Raw genomic sequence first — 16,012 nt, 5'->3', positions numbered from 1 at the left:
TACCCCTGAGCTAACATCCGTGCCAGTCTTCCTCCACTTTGTATGTGGGATGCCTCCACAGCATGGCTGATGAGTGGAGTGGGTCCACATGCGGGATCTGAACCCGCGAACCTGAGCCACTAAAGCAGAGCGTGCAGAACTTTAATCACTTGGGCTGGCCTCAAGGCAATCAAATTTTTTAAAAATTTTAGTATCTTGGGGTAAGGGCCCACACCTGGAAACTTTATGGTCTAGATTTTTATAAACAGACCCAATCAGGTATTTTTACCAAAAAATTTATCAAACATATAATAAACATGACTTCTATCTTTAAATCTTTTCTTATGAATAAATAAATTCACAAATTTATCTGATCAGTCTTGTGATCCATCTTTGATTCACAAAAAAATCCTTACTGCACAACTTAGTGGAAAAATATCTAGAAATGTCTGAAAACCCTGAGTTCTGGTCCTCTTTTTCATGACTTTCTAGATGATCTAGGACAAGTCATAATCCTCCTGAAACCTCTCAGCATTATTTTGAGTTTCAAAGGAGATGTATGTGTAGGTGTTGCCTTTTAGGAGGGAGAAAACACAGCCAGCAGTGACTCAGAAAGCCGACGATGGGATGTAGAGTCCACAGGGACAGCTCAGAGGAGAAAAGGTAAAAGAAAAATTGTGAAGAATCTGAAAGTTAAAGGAGAGGTGTGACAAAACCATGTCTAAGCTCTGGCCGACACAATAAAATACCATATACTGGGTGGCTTAGACAACACAAATTTATTTCCTTAGAGCCCGGAGCCCAGAAGTCCCAGATCAAGGTGCCAGGACGGTTGACTTCCAGTAAGGGCTCTCTTGCCAGCTTGTAGATGGTTGCCTTTTTACTGTGTCCTCACATGGCAGGGAGAGACAGAGAGCAGGGCAACAATGCCATCATAAGGGCTCACTCTGATGACCTCATCTAAACCTAATCATCTCCAAGGGTCCCACCTCCAAACATCATCTCATTGGGCGATAGGGCTTCAACGTAAGAATCTGGAGGGCACACAATTCAGTCCAAAGCATTCTGCCCCTGGCCCCCCAAATTCATGCGACTTTCTTGAATTCCCCCCTTCTCACATGCAAAATACATTCATTCCATCCCAACAGCCCCCAAAATCTTAACTCATTCCAGCATCAACTCTAAAGCCTCAAGTCCAAAGTCTCGCCTGGATCAGATCTGGGTGAGACTCAAGATACCATTCATCCTGAGGCGAAATTTCTCTCCAGCTGTGAACTTGTGAAATCAGACAAGTTACGTGCTTCCAAAATATAAAGGCGGGACAGGATAGACATTCCCATACCAGAAGGAAGAAATCAGAAGGAAGAAAGGTGTGACATGACTCAAGGAAGTCCAAAACCTAGCAAGACAAATTCCACTAGATCTTAAGGCTCTAGAATAATCCTTTCCAGCTCTGTGTTCCACCTTCCAGGCCCATTGGGGTGGCAGCGTCACCCCCATGGCTCTGTGGGGTGGCCCCACCCCTTTGGCTCTGTGAAATTCCACCCCCAAGGCTCCCAGCAGAGGCCATAAAGCTTGCTGAAGCAGAGGCAGTGGCCCTGCGCGATCTCCGAATGGCCTCTGGAGTCATTTCTCCCTATTCTTGAAGAATAATGCATGTTCGGAGCCAAATAGCTCCACCACCCCATCTTGTCAAACCCAAGAACTCCAACAGCCTTCTTCACTTCACCCCATCTCTGTCCCCTCCAGGTCAACCGGGCAGCGTTTCTGCTCATATAATCCCAAAGCCGTTTATCAAATGGTTGTTCAGCCACACCCTTACTGTTTTTTTTCAGAACTAGCTTTCTCATTTTTTGCATGAATAGGCTGAGAATTTTCCAAATCATCAAATTCTGGCTCCTTTTTTGCTTAACAATTCCTTCTTCAATTCCTCTCTCTCCTTTTGTCTTTTACTATAAGCAAGAGAAATCAAGCTGCTCCATCAACACTTGGCTTAGAAATCTTCTCAGCTAAATATCTAATTTCATTGCTCACAATTCTTCCTTCCACAAAACACCAGAACACAGTTCAGCCAAGTTCTCTGCTATTTTATAACAAAGACTGCCTCTCTTCCAGTTTCCAATAACATATTCTTCATTTCTGTGTGAGACCTCACCAGAATTGCCCTTCACATCCATATTGGCAGCACGCACCTCAAACCTCTTCTAGCCTCTACCCATTAGCCAGTTACAAAGCTGCTTCCACAAGTTTCGGTATTTGTTACAGTAGCACCCTACTCCTAGCACCAGAATCTGTCTTAATGAGCTTGGCCGCCATAACAAAACACCATAGAGTGAGTACCTTAGACAGAAATGCATTTTCTCACAGTTCTAGAGACTAGAATTCTGAGATAAAGGTGCTAGCATGACTGGTTTCCGGTGAGAGCTTTCCTTCCGGCTTGTAGAAAGCCAGCTTTTCACTGTGTCTTCACATGGTAGTTGGAGGGGAGAAGGAGAGAGCGCAAGCTCTCTGGTGTCTTCTCTTATAAGGGCGCCAATCCCATCACAAGGGACCTACCCTCTGACCTCATCTAAACCTAATTACCTCCCAAAGGGCCCATCTCCAAATACCATCACATTGGGGGTTAGGCCTCCAACATACGAATTTGAAGGAGACAAATTCAGTCCGCAGCACAGCAGCTTAGCACGTCTCTGATAGCCTGGGCAGCAGAACACACCCAGGAGGCTGAGAGAGGGCAGAAGAAACTAGAGAAGATTCTTTGAGTTGCTGTAGTACACCAAAGGCAGGCAGATTTCAGCAAGAGATTTTTCTACTGGGGATCCTGATTATTACTTCATTGTAATAAGTTCAAGATGTGGCTATACAACACTTCAAATTCTTTGAAGCCATGAAAAATGAGCAGAACTTTTAGAAAAACATTGTGAGACAGACTCAGGATTTTCCAGAGAACTCTGAAGCAATTTTAGAAAACAGATCTAGGCTGAACTTCACTCATTTCTCTTTGAAACAGAACTCTGACTGGGTCCCAATAACACGGTGAAACAAAGGTCTAACAGTTGGGAGTAAGGGTGGGGGTTGGACTGGGGAAGGATGAGTGAGAAATGGAATAGGCAAGGCCAGGAGAGAATTTTTTAATTTCCAGACTTAAATGTTTAATGCGTTTAGAAATCATTAAAACAACCAGACATGCTGTAGCTTGAGTTCAGTATGCATGGTGAGGTCACTCTGATGTAAACAGGACAAGATGAGGAGGGTAGGTCACGTGATGTTGAAGGGCTTTTCTAATTCGAAATCCTCCACCTCTACTATGAGGATGTGGTAGTGGTTTCTGTAGATTATGTGCTGCTTCTAGATGAGGATGTTGCCTTGTTCTTACATGACTAAGGGAACAGCTGTGCCAGCTTCAAGAGCCCAGAAAGGAGAAATGAAATGATTCAGCTGGCATCATTAATTCAAAGGAACTCCAAGCGACCAGCCTGGTGGCGTAGTGGTTATGTTTGCTTGCTCTGCTTTGGTGGCCTGAGGTTCACGGGTTCAGATCCCAGGCACGGACCTACACAGTGCTCATCAAGCCACGCTGTGGCAACACCCCACATACAAAACAGAGGAACATTGGCATAGATGTTAGCTCAGGGCCAATCTTCCTTACCAAAAAATAAAAATAAAATAAAATAAACAAACAAACAAACAAAAAAATGAATTCAGAGAGGCCACCTAGAGCTCTAAGATTAGGGAAGAGAAATAAAAAAGGGCTTCAGGGAGAAAATGGTAAAAAGGGAAACAAACAAACAAACAAAAACCCTCCAGATAGTCCTGGAGGAAAGGAACCAGGTATCCAGTGAGCTCCTGCTGAGGAAAAGGATACCAATTTGTGTTCCTGAGAAAAGAATAAGAATGAGAAAGAGATCATTCCAGGAAATTAAAAGAGGAAGGGTCAAGAAGAAAACAAACCCACTGACAAATTGACAAGAAATGGAAAATCACTAACACTAGTTGGCACTGAAAGAGTTTTACAACTGGTAAAAGATCTTGTCAGTTTATCTACAGTCACCAGCACAGTGCCTGGCATATAACAGTTACACACTAAATACCTGTGGAGCAAAAGAATGTTACTGAGCCCACACAACAAGCCTGGGACTGAGGAACACAGAATCCAATATTAACATGGTGACATACAACAAAATACATACACGTAATATAAAAGGAATAAAATCTAGAATGTGGGAGAGAGGCTAGCTACAATTTAGAACAGGCATGACCTTCAGATTTGTGAAGCCCTTGAAGTTATATGAAAATTCTGATTACATTTTTCTAGTGAGAGGGTTCAGACCTTTTGCTAAGAATTTCAGTGTGAGTTTATGAGCAACTGATTACTATTATGTGAACTATGAATTTGTGTTGAGAAAGAATAAATGGGTATGTAACACAGAAGACATATTCCTACAATTAGCTTAAGAGGTTCAAATAAAAATGACTGCAAAAGCATCAGACAAGTTTTATATCTAGGTTATATTATGTGTATTTACATACTATCTGAATTATCTTTCAGACATATCTGATCACATGGTAAACACCACCTCAAAGATTCAGATTAACACTATTTTGTTATTCTCTTTATATTGTATCCCCCGCACACCACCCCACTGAAGCAATTTTTAGATACATTATCTCATTCATGTTCCTAACCTTGCCTAACAAAGTTACGAATACATCAAAGGCACTTAACCATTTCAGGCTTTGATTTTGGTTTCTTAATAAATGTTAAAGACACTTTCATATTGAATATACTCACAAACAGTAATCCTTTAAACTGGAGAGTATGCAAAATATACTCTTTCAAAGAAGTTACACATTCTAATGGAAAGTACTAGACAGGCACACACCACATCAATTCTGTATAAATAAAGCTCATAAAAATTTCCAACCTGAAACTCCCTAAGTGAAATTTACAAGAAACAAACACTAAACACTGGCGTCCTGACCACGCACTGAAACTCAGCTGCTCGATGTCGAATTTTAAAACATCATTACTTTTCTGTAATTACAAAAACAAACTTGCGAACACATATTTGTTACTTACTTAACCGACTCCCCTCCCCTTTAAACCAGGTAGAGAACTGAAAACCACTAAAGGCATTACATTTTGCTGTATTCTTTTAAAAGTCATTTTAAGTTACTAATATTACCGACCTCCCCCCGCCCCCGCCCAGAATAGAATCAAAGGAGCCCTAAGGCGAAGCAGGAACTACGTGGGGGGGGGGGGGGGATCTGTATTACAGCAAAAACTAAAGCGCAGTCCTCGAGTCTCTACACACCCTGGGGCTACGTATAATTTCTTTTCTTCCCTAGAAGGAAAGAGGTTAAGAAGCTGCAGCAAACTCTAGACGGTCAAACTCAGAGGTCAAATTAAAATGCCCAGAACAGTGAAACACTAGAGAGAAGCACCAAGGTCAGGGTAGCAGGAGGAGCTTCGAAAAGAGCTTTCTCGGGGGTAGGGACTGCGGGGACTTCAAAGGACGGGAATGGGGGTGGAGAGTAGGAAGCCTGGAGGAAAGAGTGAAACAGAGGAGGCTGGGCGGAAAGAGAGTAATGGGAAGGGGAGGGGAAGGAAAGGGAGAGAGACGAGAGCAAGGGCGCGGGCAGAGGGGAGGCCGGGCAGGAGTCAGAGGGATGGGGAGGAGAAGCAGAAGGGGAAGGGAGCCCCTGCGCGGCCCCGCCCCAGGGAGGCCCGCCCCCCTTACCAGCGGGAGCAGGAAGCCCCAGAGCAGGGCTGCCGCGCCGAGGGGCAGCGGCCGCTGCGGCCCCATCGGACTGGTGGCTGCCCGGCGGCGCGGCGCGACTTGGCGGGGGCAGGCTCGGGTCCCGCCGCGGCGCTGTCTCCGTGGCCCGCCGGACAGGCGCGGCCGGCGGGGTTGACTGGGGCCGCCGCTGCTGCTGGGGCCGCCGCCGCAGCGCGAACTTCCTCTTCCGGCCCCGCCCAGAGGCCGCGGAAACCCCCGCGCCGCGCACGTGGAGCCCCAGGTCCGCACGCGCCGCCCGCCGCGCTCTCTCCGCGTCCCGGCGCTGGCGGGCCCCCAGCTGCGGGGCTGGGCGTGGCTCTGTCCAGCTGCCTGACCTGAGCTCTCCCCGGAGTCGGGAGAGGCGAAGGGACATTTTCAAGGCCCTCTTCCTCCTCCTGCCTGCCTGCTCTGTTCCCAGTAAGTTCCCAGGTGCCCGGGCCAAAAATCTGCGTGCTCTGAGCCTGACTTCATCTGCTCTCCGGGAGGTCCCGGCCACGCTTACACCTGTATCCCAGATCCGTCCACTTTCTCCAAAATCGCTGCGACCACCCTATCCAGGCCACCGACGACTCTCTCCTCCAGTCTGATCTGTTTCCCTTCCCAAAAGCCCATACTCCACACGGCAGTCCTAGTGAGATCTTTTTAAAGATATAAATCAGATCACGTCACTCCCCATCACACTTAGAACAAAATCAAAACTCTACGCTGGCCTGCAAAGTTTACGTAATACAGCCCCTGCCTTCTCTGACCCCGTCTTCACTGCTTTCCCACGCTTGCTTTATGCCACACGGGCCACCTTTGGTTCTTCCGGCCTTTGTACTGGTAGCCTTCCCTGCTGGAATCCTCTTCCCTCTGAATACCTGGCTCGTTGGCATTCACTTATCAGCTTAAATGTCACTTCCCCAGAAGGAACACCCTGACATACCCAATCGAAAGCAGCCACCAGGTCACTTTCATATCACAAGATTTATTTTAATTCTCTGCATAGCACTTTTCATTCTCCTATTCTCTTGGTTATTTATCTGTTCATTTCTTTATTTATCTATGTCATCTCCCACTTGAAAGCAAGGAGTGTCTTTGCTTTGTTCACTGCTATATCCCTTAGACCTACAACATTTGGCATAAAGTAGGTCCTCAAATATTTGTTGGATGGCTATTCAGTACCAAACCCTGAATAGGATGCTGTCCTTGCCCTTCTACAGCTGAGTTTAGTGAGGGACACGAATGTGTGAGCAAACACAGTTTGGGGTAAATAGTGACTCTTTTGTTTGCACAAGATGCTATGGGAGTGTCAAAGGGCTGTATCAAAGGGGTGCCAGGAAGAATTCCAACCCAAGCTGAGTCTAGAAGGGTGAGTTAATTTTAACCAGGCAATGGCCAGGGGAAGGGGGAGACTTCCAGGAAGAGTGAACTATTAGTGTCAAAGCCAAAGGTGACATTGGAGGAACTGTAAAACTTGGGCTTGGCTGAAGTTACAAGCAGTGAAAGATGAAGTGAGAGAAAAAGGCAGAGGCCAAACCACAAACAGATTGGGACATCCTGCCTGGGACTTTAGGCTTCATCCAGTTGGTGATGGAGAGCAAATGAGTAATAAGTAGGGCAGTGACAGACGATTTGTGTTTCAGAAAGCTCTCTGTGGGGGCTGCTGGGGTGGCAGATGTACTGAAACAGGGCAAGAGTGGAAGCCAGGAGATCTGTTAGACGACTGTAGTAACCTAACCAGGCCGGGCATAGTGAGGGCCTGAACTGAGACGGTGACTGAAGAAATGGGGAGGAGGAGATGAATCTGAAAGACTTGGAGCAGAATTTGGTAACTGAGAGGGACACGGGAGATGAAGGAGAGAGATGATTTCCAGGATCCTGCCCTGGACCACTTTTTGAAGATGATCATCACGGAAGATGAAGGGGGGATGGATAAGGAAGGGGAAATATTTTTGGACATGAGTTTGAAATGCTTGTGGGGCATCCAAATGTAAATGTCTATAGGTTGATGGCTAAATGAGTTGGTCGAAAGCTTAGTGGCACAATGAAGCCAGAACTCAGGTCTCCTGCCTGTCAACTCTAGACTCTTTTCACAGTTTCCAGCTGCCCATGGCAGGCCAGTTTCCCCTTTTATAAAATGGTTCCAATGACCTAGATGACCTCATCTCTAAATATTCCCTTCTGCCCAGAGTGGCCCTTTGCCTAGTGAATCTCCAAAGTGGCTCCTGAGGCTGTCTGAAGATCTCTGGTTTTCCTGTCTACATTATGCCCATTTTTCCTTGCCCTCAGTTGGAGAAAATTTTGTACCTGTAGCCAGAGAACCTGTGTTATAGGCTAGTCCCTTCTGCCATCTCTCTTTGCCTGCTTTAGTTTTCAGCTGAAAAATGTGGACAGTAATACCTGTTCTGCCTGCCTTGCATGATTATTGTAAAAATTACATGGTTTGTAATTGGGGTAAAATTACTTTGAAAATTAAAATAAATCAATCAGTAAATAAAGGGAGGAGGAGGAGAGGGAGATGTAGTCTGCTATGGCTGGAGTCCAGAGTGTCAGCACTGTTTGTGATAATTCCTCTGCCAAATGGTTTCTCCTTTGTTAAAGTCCCTGTGCAGGATGAAGTGAAGGAAAATGGGAGGTTTAATGGAGGATTAAAAGATTCTTGTTTGATAGCTTTGCTACTGGAACTGCTGTTAAAGGTTATTTGGAGTATACCTCTGTTACACATGAATTGCCCTGCAAATATTAGGTAGGATAAAGGGTCCTGGATAATTTTTAGTCAATATTTTTCTTCTCTAAAACACTATGCATAAAAACCCAATTATAGAAAATGTGTCATTAGATTAAGGATAGTTTTAATTTCTAAATATATATAGTTAATGAAATTTTTTCCTGATGATAAAAGATAGAATGTTATTGGTTGTCAGAACCTTTCTAGGAAGTGGGTAGGAAACATTGGCTCCATTTTGCAAAAGAGGCAACTGCTGGGTTGACAGCTAGGACCCAGTCCCCTGCCCCAGTGCACTAGATGATTCATACAACCTGTTGTTTGCTGGAACAGCGCAGTGTTTTTTACTCGGGGGACACTGATGAGGTGTTGTTAATAAGCCCCAAAGCCTTTCTTGGGCAATCCAGATAATTACTTTAGTATAGAGCAGTGATTCTCAATCTTGACTATTTCTTATTGTCACATAGGAGAACTTTAAAGGATACTGATGGGTGGGTCACAGTACCCACCCTTTCGCCATGCAGATCCTAAGTTTAATTGGTCTGGATGTAGCCTATGTATCATAATTTTTAAAGTTCTTCAGGTGATTCTAATATGCAACCAAGGTTAAGATACTTTTGCTTAATCTGTGATTCTTAAAGTGTGGCCTCTGGACCAGCAGTATCAACATCACCTTGAAACTGTGAGAAATGCAAATTCCTCCAGATCTCCTGAATCAGAGACTCTGGCCCAGCAATCTCTGTTTTAATAAGCGCCCTAAGCAATTCTGATGCATGCTGAAGTTTGAGAACTGTTGGTTTACAGCAACATTCCTTAACTCTGGCTGCATATTAGAATTGTCTGCAAAGGTAAAATAAAAAACAAACCCTATGCTCCAACATTAATCTAACTGAAAGGAAAAATAGACAAATCCAAAATTATAGCTAAAGATTTCAACACTTCTCTCTCAATAATTGAAGGAACAGGTAAGCAGAAAATCAGTAATGATACAGATGACTTGATCAACACTATCAACCAACTTGACCTAGCTGGCATTTATAGGACACTCCATCCAACAACTGCTTAATACATATTATTTTCAAGGGTACACGGGATGTCTACCAAAATAAACCATTTGGCCATAAAACAAGTCTCAATAAATTTAAAGATTTCAAATCATACAAAATATGTTCTTTGACCACAATGGAATTAAATTAGAAATCAATAACAGAAAGATACCTTGAAGATCGTCAAATAATTAGAAACTAAACACATTTCTAAATAACCCGTGGACCAAAGAAGAAATCACAGAGAAGTAAGAAAATATTTTGAATTGAGGGAAAATGCAAGCATGACTTATCAAAAGTTGCGGGATACAGCTAACGCTTAAAAAAAAGTGCCTAAAAAGAAATTTGTTGAACTTATAATAGAAAGGTATAAACATTTAAAATTAATGACCTAAGCTTCTACCTTAAGAAACTAGAAAAGAAGAGCAAATTAAATCCAAAGAGAGCAGAAGAAAGAAAATGAAAATATCTGAGCAGAAATCAAAAAAGTAGAAAAGAAAAAAAGCAATAGAGAAAATCAGGGAAGCCCAAGACGGACTTTTGAGAAAATTGATAGAATTGGGAAAACTCTAGCCAAACTGATTAGAGGAAAAAGAGAAAAATACAAACATCAGGAATAAGAGAGGGGATATTACTGAAGATCCTAAAGACATCAAAAGGATAACAAGAAAATATTATGAACAACTTTATGCCAATAAATTTGACAACTTAAGTGAAATGGAGAAATTCCTTGAAAGACAAACTATTCAAAAAGAAATAGATATTAGTGATAGATTATCTATTTAAAAATTGAGTTTATCATAAAAAACCTTTCCACAAAGAAAACTCCAGACTTATATGGTTGCTTTTTTTTTCTTTTTCTCCCAAAGTCCCGGCACATAGTTGTGTATTTTTAGTTGTGCGTCTTCTAGTTGTGGGACGCTGCCTCAGCATGGCCCGATGAGTGGTGCCATGTCTGTGCCCAGGATCCAAACTGGCAAAACCCTGGGCCACCAAAGCAGAGCGAGCAAACTGAACCACTCAGCCACAGGGCTGGCCCAGACTTACATGGTTTTAACAGTGAATTTTACCAAACATTTAAGGAAGAAATAATTCCAATTCTACACAAACTCTTTCAGAAACTTGAAGAGAAGGTAATACTTCCCAACTCATATTCTGCATCCAGCATACCCTCATACCAAAATCAGACAGATGTGGCAAGAAAACGACTGACCAATATCCTTCATGCACATAGATACAAAAATCCTTAACACAATTTTAGCAAATTGAATCTTGAAAAATATAAAAATGATGATATATCACTTCTAATTAGGATTCATCCGAAAATTTAAGATTGGCTCAACATTTGTAAATTAATCAGTGTAATTCACCATATCAGCTACAAGGTCAATATACAAAAATCTATTGTATTTCTCTATACCAGCAACAAACAATTGGAGATTGAAATAGAAAATACCATTTACCTTAACATCAAAAAAATCAAATATTTTGGGATAAATTTAGCAAAAGATGTGCAAGACTGAAACATCAAAAACTACCAAACATTGGTGTAAAGGATTAAAGGGAGACCTAAGTAAATAGGGAGACATACTATGTTCATGGATTGAAAAAGTCAATATTGTTAAAACGTCAGTTCTTTCTAAATTGATCTTTAGAAGTAATGCAATTCCGGGGGCCGGTCCCGTGACCAAGTGGTTAAGTTTGCGTGCTCTGCTTCGGTGGCCCAGGGTTTCACTGGTTCGGATCCTGGGCGCAGACATGGCACTGCTCATCAAGCCATGCTGAGGTGGCATCCCACATGCCACAACTAGAAGGACCCACAACTAGAAGTACACAGCTATGTACTGGGGGGCTTTGGGGAGAAAAAGGAAAAATAAAATCTTAAAAAAAAAAAGAAAGAATGCAATTCCAATTAAAATAACAGCCAGGTTTCTTTTTATATACGTAAACTGAGATGCCAATTACAAATTTATATGGAAATATAAAGGAGCCAGAATTCCCAAAATAATTTTGCAAAAAAATTCAGTGGGGAAAGAAAAATCTTTTCAACAAACAACTGAAGCTGGAACAATTGGGTGTCCGTACCTCCTAAAATGAAACTCAATTCCTACCTCATGATATTCTAAACCTACTTGAAATAGATCATAGACCTAAAATGCAAGTGCTAAAACCGAACAAAATTTTCAGGAGAAAACCTTAGTAACCTTTCATTAGGCAAAGATTTCTTAAATAAAACACAAAAAACAGAAACTTTAAAGGAATAAAAATCGATAAATTGGACTTCATCAAATGAAAAGCTCTGCTCTTTGAAAGATATTGTTAGAAGAAGAAAGAGCTAGCCATGGACTGGGCAAAAACATTTGCAAAACATATATCTAACAAAGAACTTGTTTCCAGAATATTATGAACTCTTATAACTCAATAATAAGAAGACAAAAACCCCAATTGAAAAATCAAGAAAATATTTGAACAGATAATTCCCCAAAGGGAATAGATACATGGCAAATAAGCACATGAAAAGAGGTTCAATTAGTCATTAGAGAAATGGAAATTAAAAACATTAGATACCTACTAGAAAGGCTAAAATGAAAGGATTGACTATAGCAAGTGTTGGTAATAATGTGGAGGAACCACAACTCTCATGCGTTGCTGGTGGGAATGTAAAATAATTCAATACTTTGTAAAACTGACAGTTTCTGATGAAGTTAAAATACACCTAATATATGATCCTGCCCTTTCATTCCTAGGCATTTACCCAAGAGATGAAAGCATATGTCCATGTAAAAATTTGCATATGGTTGTCTAATGCTGCTCTATTTGTAACAGTCCAAAAGAGTAAACAATCCAAATATCCACCAAGTGAATTAACAAACATATGATATATACATACAAAGAACACTATTCAGCAATAAAGATAAATGAACCATTGGTGCACATAACAATGAAGATGAAACTCAAAATCATTAATCTGAGTTAAAAAGCCAGACAAAAAAGAACATATAGTGTATAATGCCATTTATATAAAATTCTGGAAAATATAATCTTACCTATTATCACCAAAAGCAGCTTAGTGGTTCCCTGGAGAGGTTGTGGATGAAAGGATGGGATACCTGAGTGCATAAGGAAATTTTGCGAGATGATAGACATATTTGCTATTTTGATTATGGTGATGATTTCACAAATGTACACTTAAATCAATACTCACCAAATTGTACAATTTAAATGTGTAAAGTTTATTGTAGCCAGTTATACCTCAATAAAACTGTAAAAAAAATAATAAAGGATATCAAAAAAGATCTTATGCCCAAACCTCATCACCAAGAAATTCTGATTTATTTGGTCTAGAGTAGGGCTGGACATCAGTATATTTTAAAAGCTCCCTAGGTGATTGTACTGTGCAGCCAGAGTTGGGAACTACTGGTATAGATAAATCAATTTCTTCTTACTAGTGAACTCAAAGAATTTGTAGAATTCCCAGTCAAGGAGACTATGGGCCAGATCTCATTCCTTCTTCTCTTGTCTAAAAGTGGAAAACATTGTCCTGCCAGTTTTCATTTACTGGTTGTGTTGTTCGGGTTGGGTACATGTGTTGGTATCTATCTCTGAACACAACTTCTAGGAGACAGTGGGCTTATCATACTTTTTTTTTTAATAGCTCTATTGAGGTATAATTGACAAATAAGCATTGTCTGTGTCTAAGGTGTACAACTTAATGCTTTGATTCATATGCCTTGTGAAATGGTCACCACAATCAAGCTAATTAATATATCCATCTCCTCCACATAGTTACCATTTTCTTTTTTGTGTGTGTGGTGAGAAGGCTCAATTTAAGATCTACCATCTTAGCAAATTTCAAGTATCTAATACACTATTGTTAACTGTAGTCACCATGCTGTACATTAAATCTCAAGAACTTATTCATCTTGCATAAGTAAAATTTTGTACCCTTTGACCAGCATTACCCCATCTTCCCCTCCCCTCAGCCCCTGACAACCACCATTCTCTTCTCTGCTTCTGTGAGTTTGATTACTTGGATTCGTGTATTAAGTGAGATCATGCAGTATTTGTCTTTCTGAGTCTGACTTATTTCACTTAGCATAATGTCCTCCATGTTCATCCATGTTTTCACAAATGACAGGATTTTATTCCTTTTTAAGGCTAAATAATATTCCATCAAATATATATAGCACTTTTTTTTTGGTGAGGAAGATTGGCCCTGAGCTAACATCTGTTACCATTCTTCCTCTTTTTGCTCGAGGAAGATTGTCACTGAGCTAACATCTGTGCCAATCTTCCTCTATTTTGTATGTGGGACACCACAACAGCATGGCTTGATGCCCAAGCAGAGCACATGAACTTAACCAGTCCACCACCGGCTGGCCCCTATAGCACATTTTTTTATTCATTCATCCATTGATGGACATTTGGGTTGCCTTTACATCTTAGCTATTGTAAGTAGTCATGCAATGAATGTTGGAATGCAGATATCTCTTCAAGATCCTGATTTCAATTCTTTGGGATAAATACCCAGAAGTGGGATTACTAGATCATATGGTAGTTCTATTGTTAATTTTTTTTTTTTTTTTGAGGAAGATTAGCCCTGAGCTAACATCTGTGCCCATCTTCCTGTACTTTATATGTGGGATGCCTGCCGTGGCCTGGCTTGATAAGCAGTGTGTAGGTCCGCACCCGGGATCCGAACTGGCAAACTCTGGGTCGCCAAAGCAGAACATGTGCACTTAACTGCTGCACCACCTGGCCGGCCCCCTATTTTTAATTTTATGAGGAACCTCCACAGTGTTTTCCATAGCAGTTGAATGATTTTACATTACCACTAACAGTGTGCAAGGGTTCCAATTTCTCTGCACCCTCACCAACACTTGTTATCTTTGGTTTCTTTGAGAATGGCCATCCTAACAGATGTGAGGTGATATCTCACTGTGGTTTTGATTTGTATTTTCCTGATGATTAATGCTGTTGAGCATTAATCTATATGTCTTCTTTGGAGAAATGTCTGTTCAAGTGCTTTGCCCATTTTTAAATTGGGTTATTAGTGTTTTTACTATTGAGTTGTAGAAGTTCCTTGCATATTTTGGAGGTTAACCTCTTGTCAAATATATGATTTGTAAATATTTTCTCCCATTCAGTAGGTTGCTTTTCATCTTGTTGACTGTTTCCTTTGCTGTGCAGAAGCTTTTTAGTTTGATGTAGTCCCACTTGTTCATTTGTCTTTGTTACCTGTGCTTTTGGTGCCATATCTATGAAAAAATTACAAAGGCCAGTGTCAAGGAGCTTTTCCCCTATGTGTTCTTCTAAGAGTTTCACAGTTTCGAGTCTTATGTTTAAGTCTTTAATCCATTTTGACTTGATTTTTGTGCTTATCACTCTTCTAATGGGAACAATCAATGTTACCACCTCAGGCTCCGTAATTATCTTGTTTACAGATTACAAAGCTGCTTAGAGTTTCCTGTTATTGTTTTTCCGTAGAGACTACCTGGCTTGGTTAAATGCCTTCCTCCCCTAATACCTGTTTATGAGGCATTTCTCCAGGAGCAGAACACGTGACTTGAATGCTTCCTGGTTCGCAAGAGGTGACTAGGGGCAGAGAGAGGAGCTGTCAGCCATGGTTTCATCACTAGGTCTGTTTACCTGTTCAATGAGTTTCTACTACTATTGTTGAGAAAGCTACCTCCCCATTGGAAGTTTGTCAATCAGTGAAACAGTGTTGACATTTCCTACATGAGAGGTGCATTTCAATATTAACTTGAATCTCAGGGCGTGTGGAAGAGAAGTATTCAGTAGGTGGAGATATTATAAGAAAGAATTTCGTGACACTCACAGTTGTGGGGTAGCATGTGATCCCAAAGTGATAAACCAAATTTCAGACCCTGGTTACCTTCTCTTAGGAAATCTTTGTAAGCTCTTAGCAAGGGAACTTCTTGAATGCAAAACCATGCAAACTGTAATAATAACATCTTATAAACTATTATTATTATTATTTTAAAGCTTGCATTTATACCTGTAAGTACTTTGTATACATTATCTGATTTAATTCACTTGAAGGAATTTTGTGAGGTAAATGATTACTCCATTTCCCAGATGAGGAAATTTAGAGGTCAAATTATGCATGTGAAATCTCCCAGCAAGATATGGAGAAGGAATTTAAACCCAACTAGAAAGGATTCTGGAAAAATGTTGGAGCAGGAAGCATCTGGAATCTGCCAACTGGATTCCCATTTATCTCGCTGTAGGTGCTCAATAAATGTTTCCTAAATTAAGAAAATTTGCCAATAATTAAGCCTGTGTTGTGATTTTGAATATTTTGGGGTTTGACTAAATTACCTCTGAAGTATCTTTTAAAGCTTAAACAAATCTAGTTTTTTGAGGAATAGCTGGACCTAATTTTTCAAAAAAAAAATCAGTTCTTAGGATTTAGATTTGCCTAGAAAATCTGAGTATCGCCTCACTGGTAACAAGGAGGAAGAAATTTAAGTTGCAGA

At 41.1% G+C, this 16,012-nt stretch overlaps 1 protein-coding gene across 4 annotated transcripts in view; it reads right to left on the bottom strand.

The window, feature by feature from the left end:
- The window catches only part of SPPL2A (signal peptide peptidase like 2A), a 50,537-nt gene extending 40,527 nt beyond the window's left edge, over window positions 1–10,010 (bottom strand). For 2 of the 4 annotated variants that reach the window (XM_070580268.1, XM_070580276.1), the window contains exon 1: window positions 5,721–10,010. In XM_070580268.1, coding sequence (XP_070436369.1) covers window positions 5,721–6,132 — 412 coding nt within the window. In that variant the 5' untranslated portion in view covers window positions 6,133–10,010. The remainder of the gene's footprint in view (window positions 1–5,720) is intronic. The other 2 variants (XM_070580287.1, XM_070580290.1) reach the window with 1 other exon arrangement.
- Between the last annotated feature and the right edge of the window lie 6,002 nt (window positions 10,011–16,012).

The sequence above is a fragment of the Equus przewalskii genome, chromosome 1 (assembly GCF_037783145.1).
Source record: "Equus przewalskii isolate Varuska chromosome 1, EquPr2, whole genome shotgun sequence".
NCBI classification, from domain to species: Eukaryota; Metazoa; Chordata; class Mammalia; order Perissodactyla; family Equidae; genus Equus; species Equus przewalskii.
Note: the sequence above shows the minus strand (reverse complement) of the source record. Positions and strands in the feature narration are given on the sequence as shown.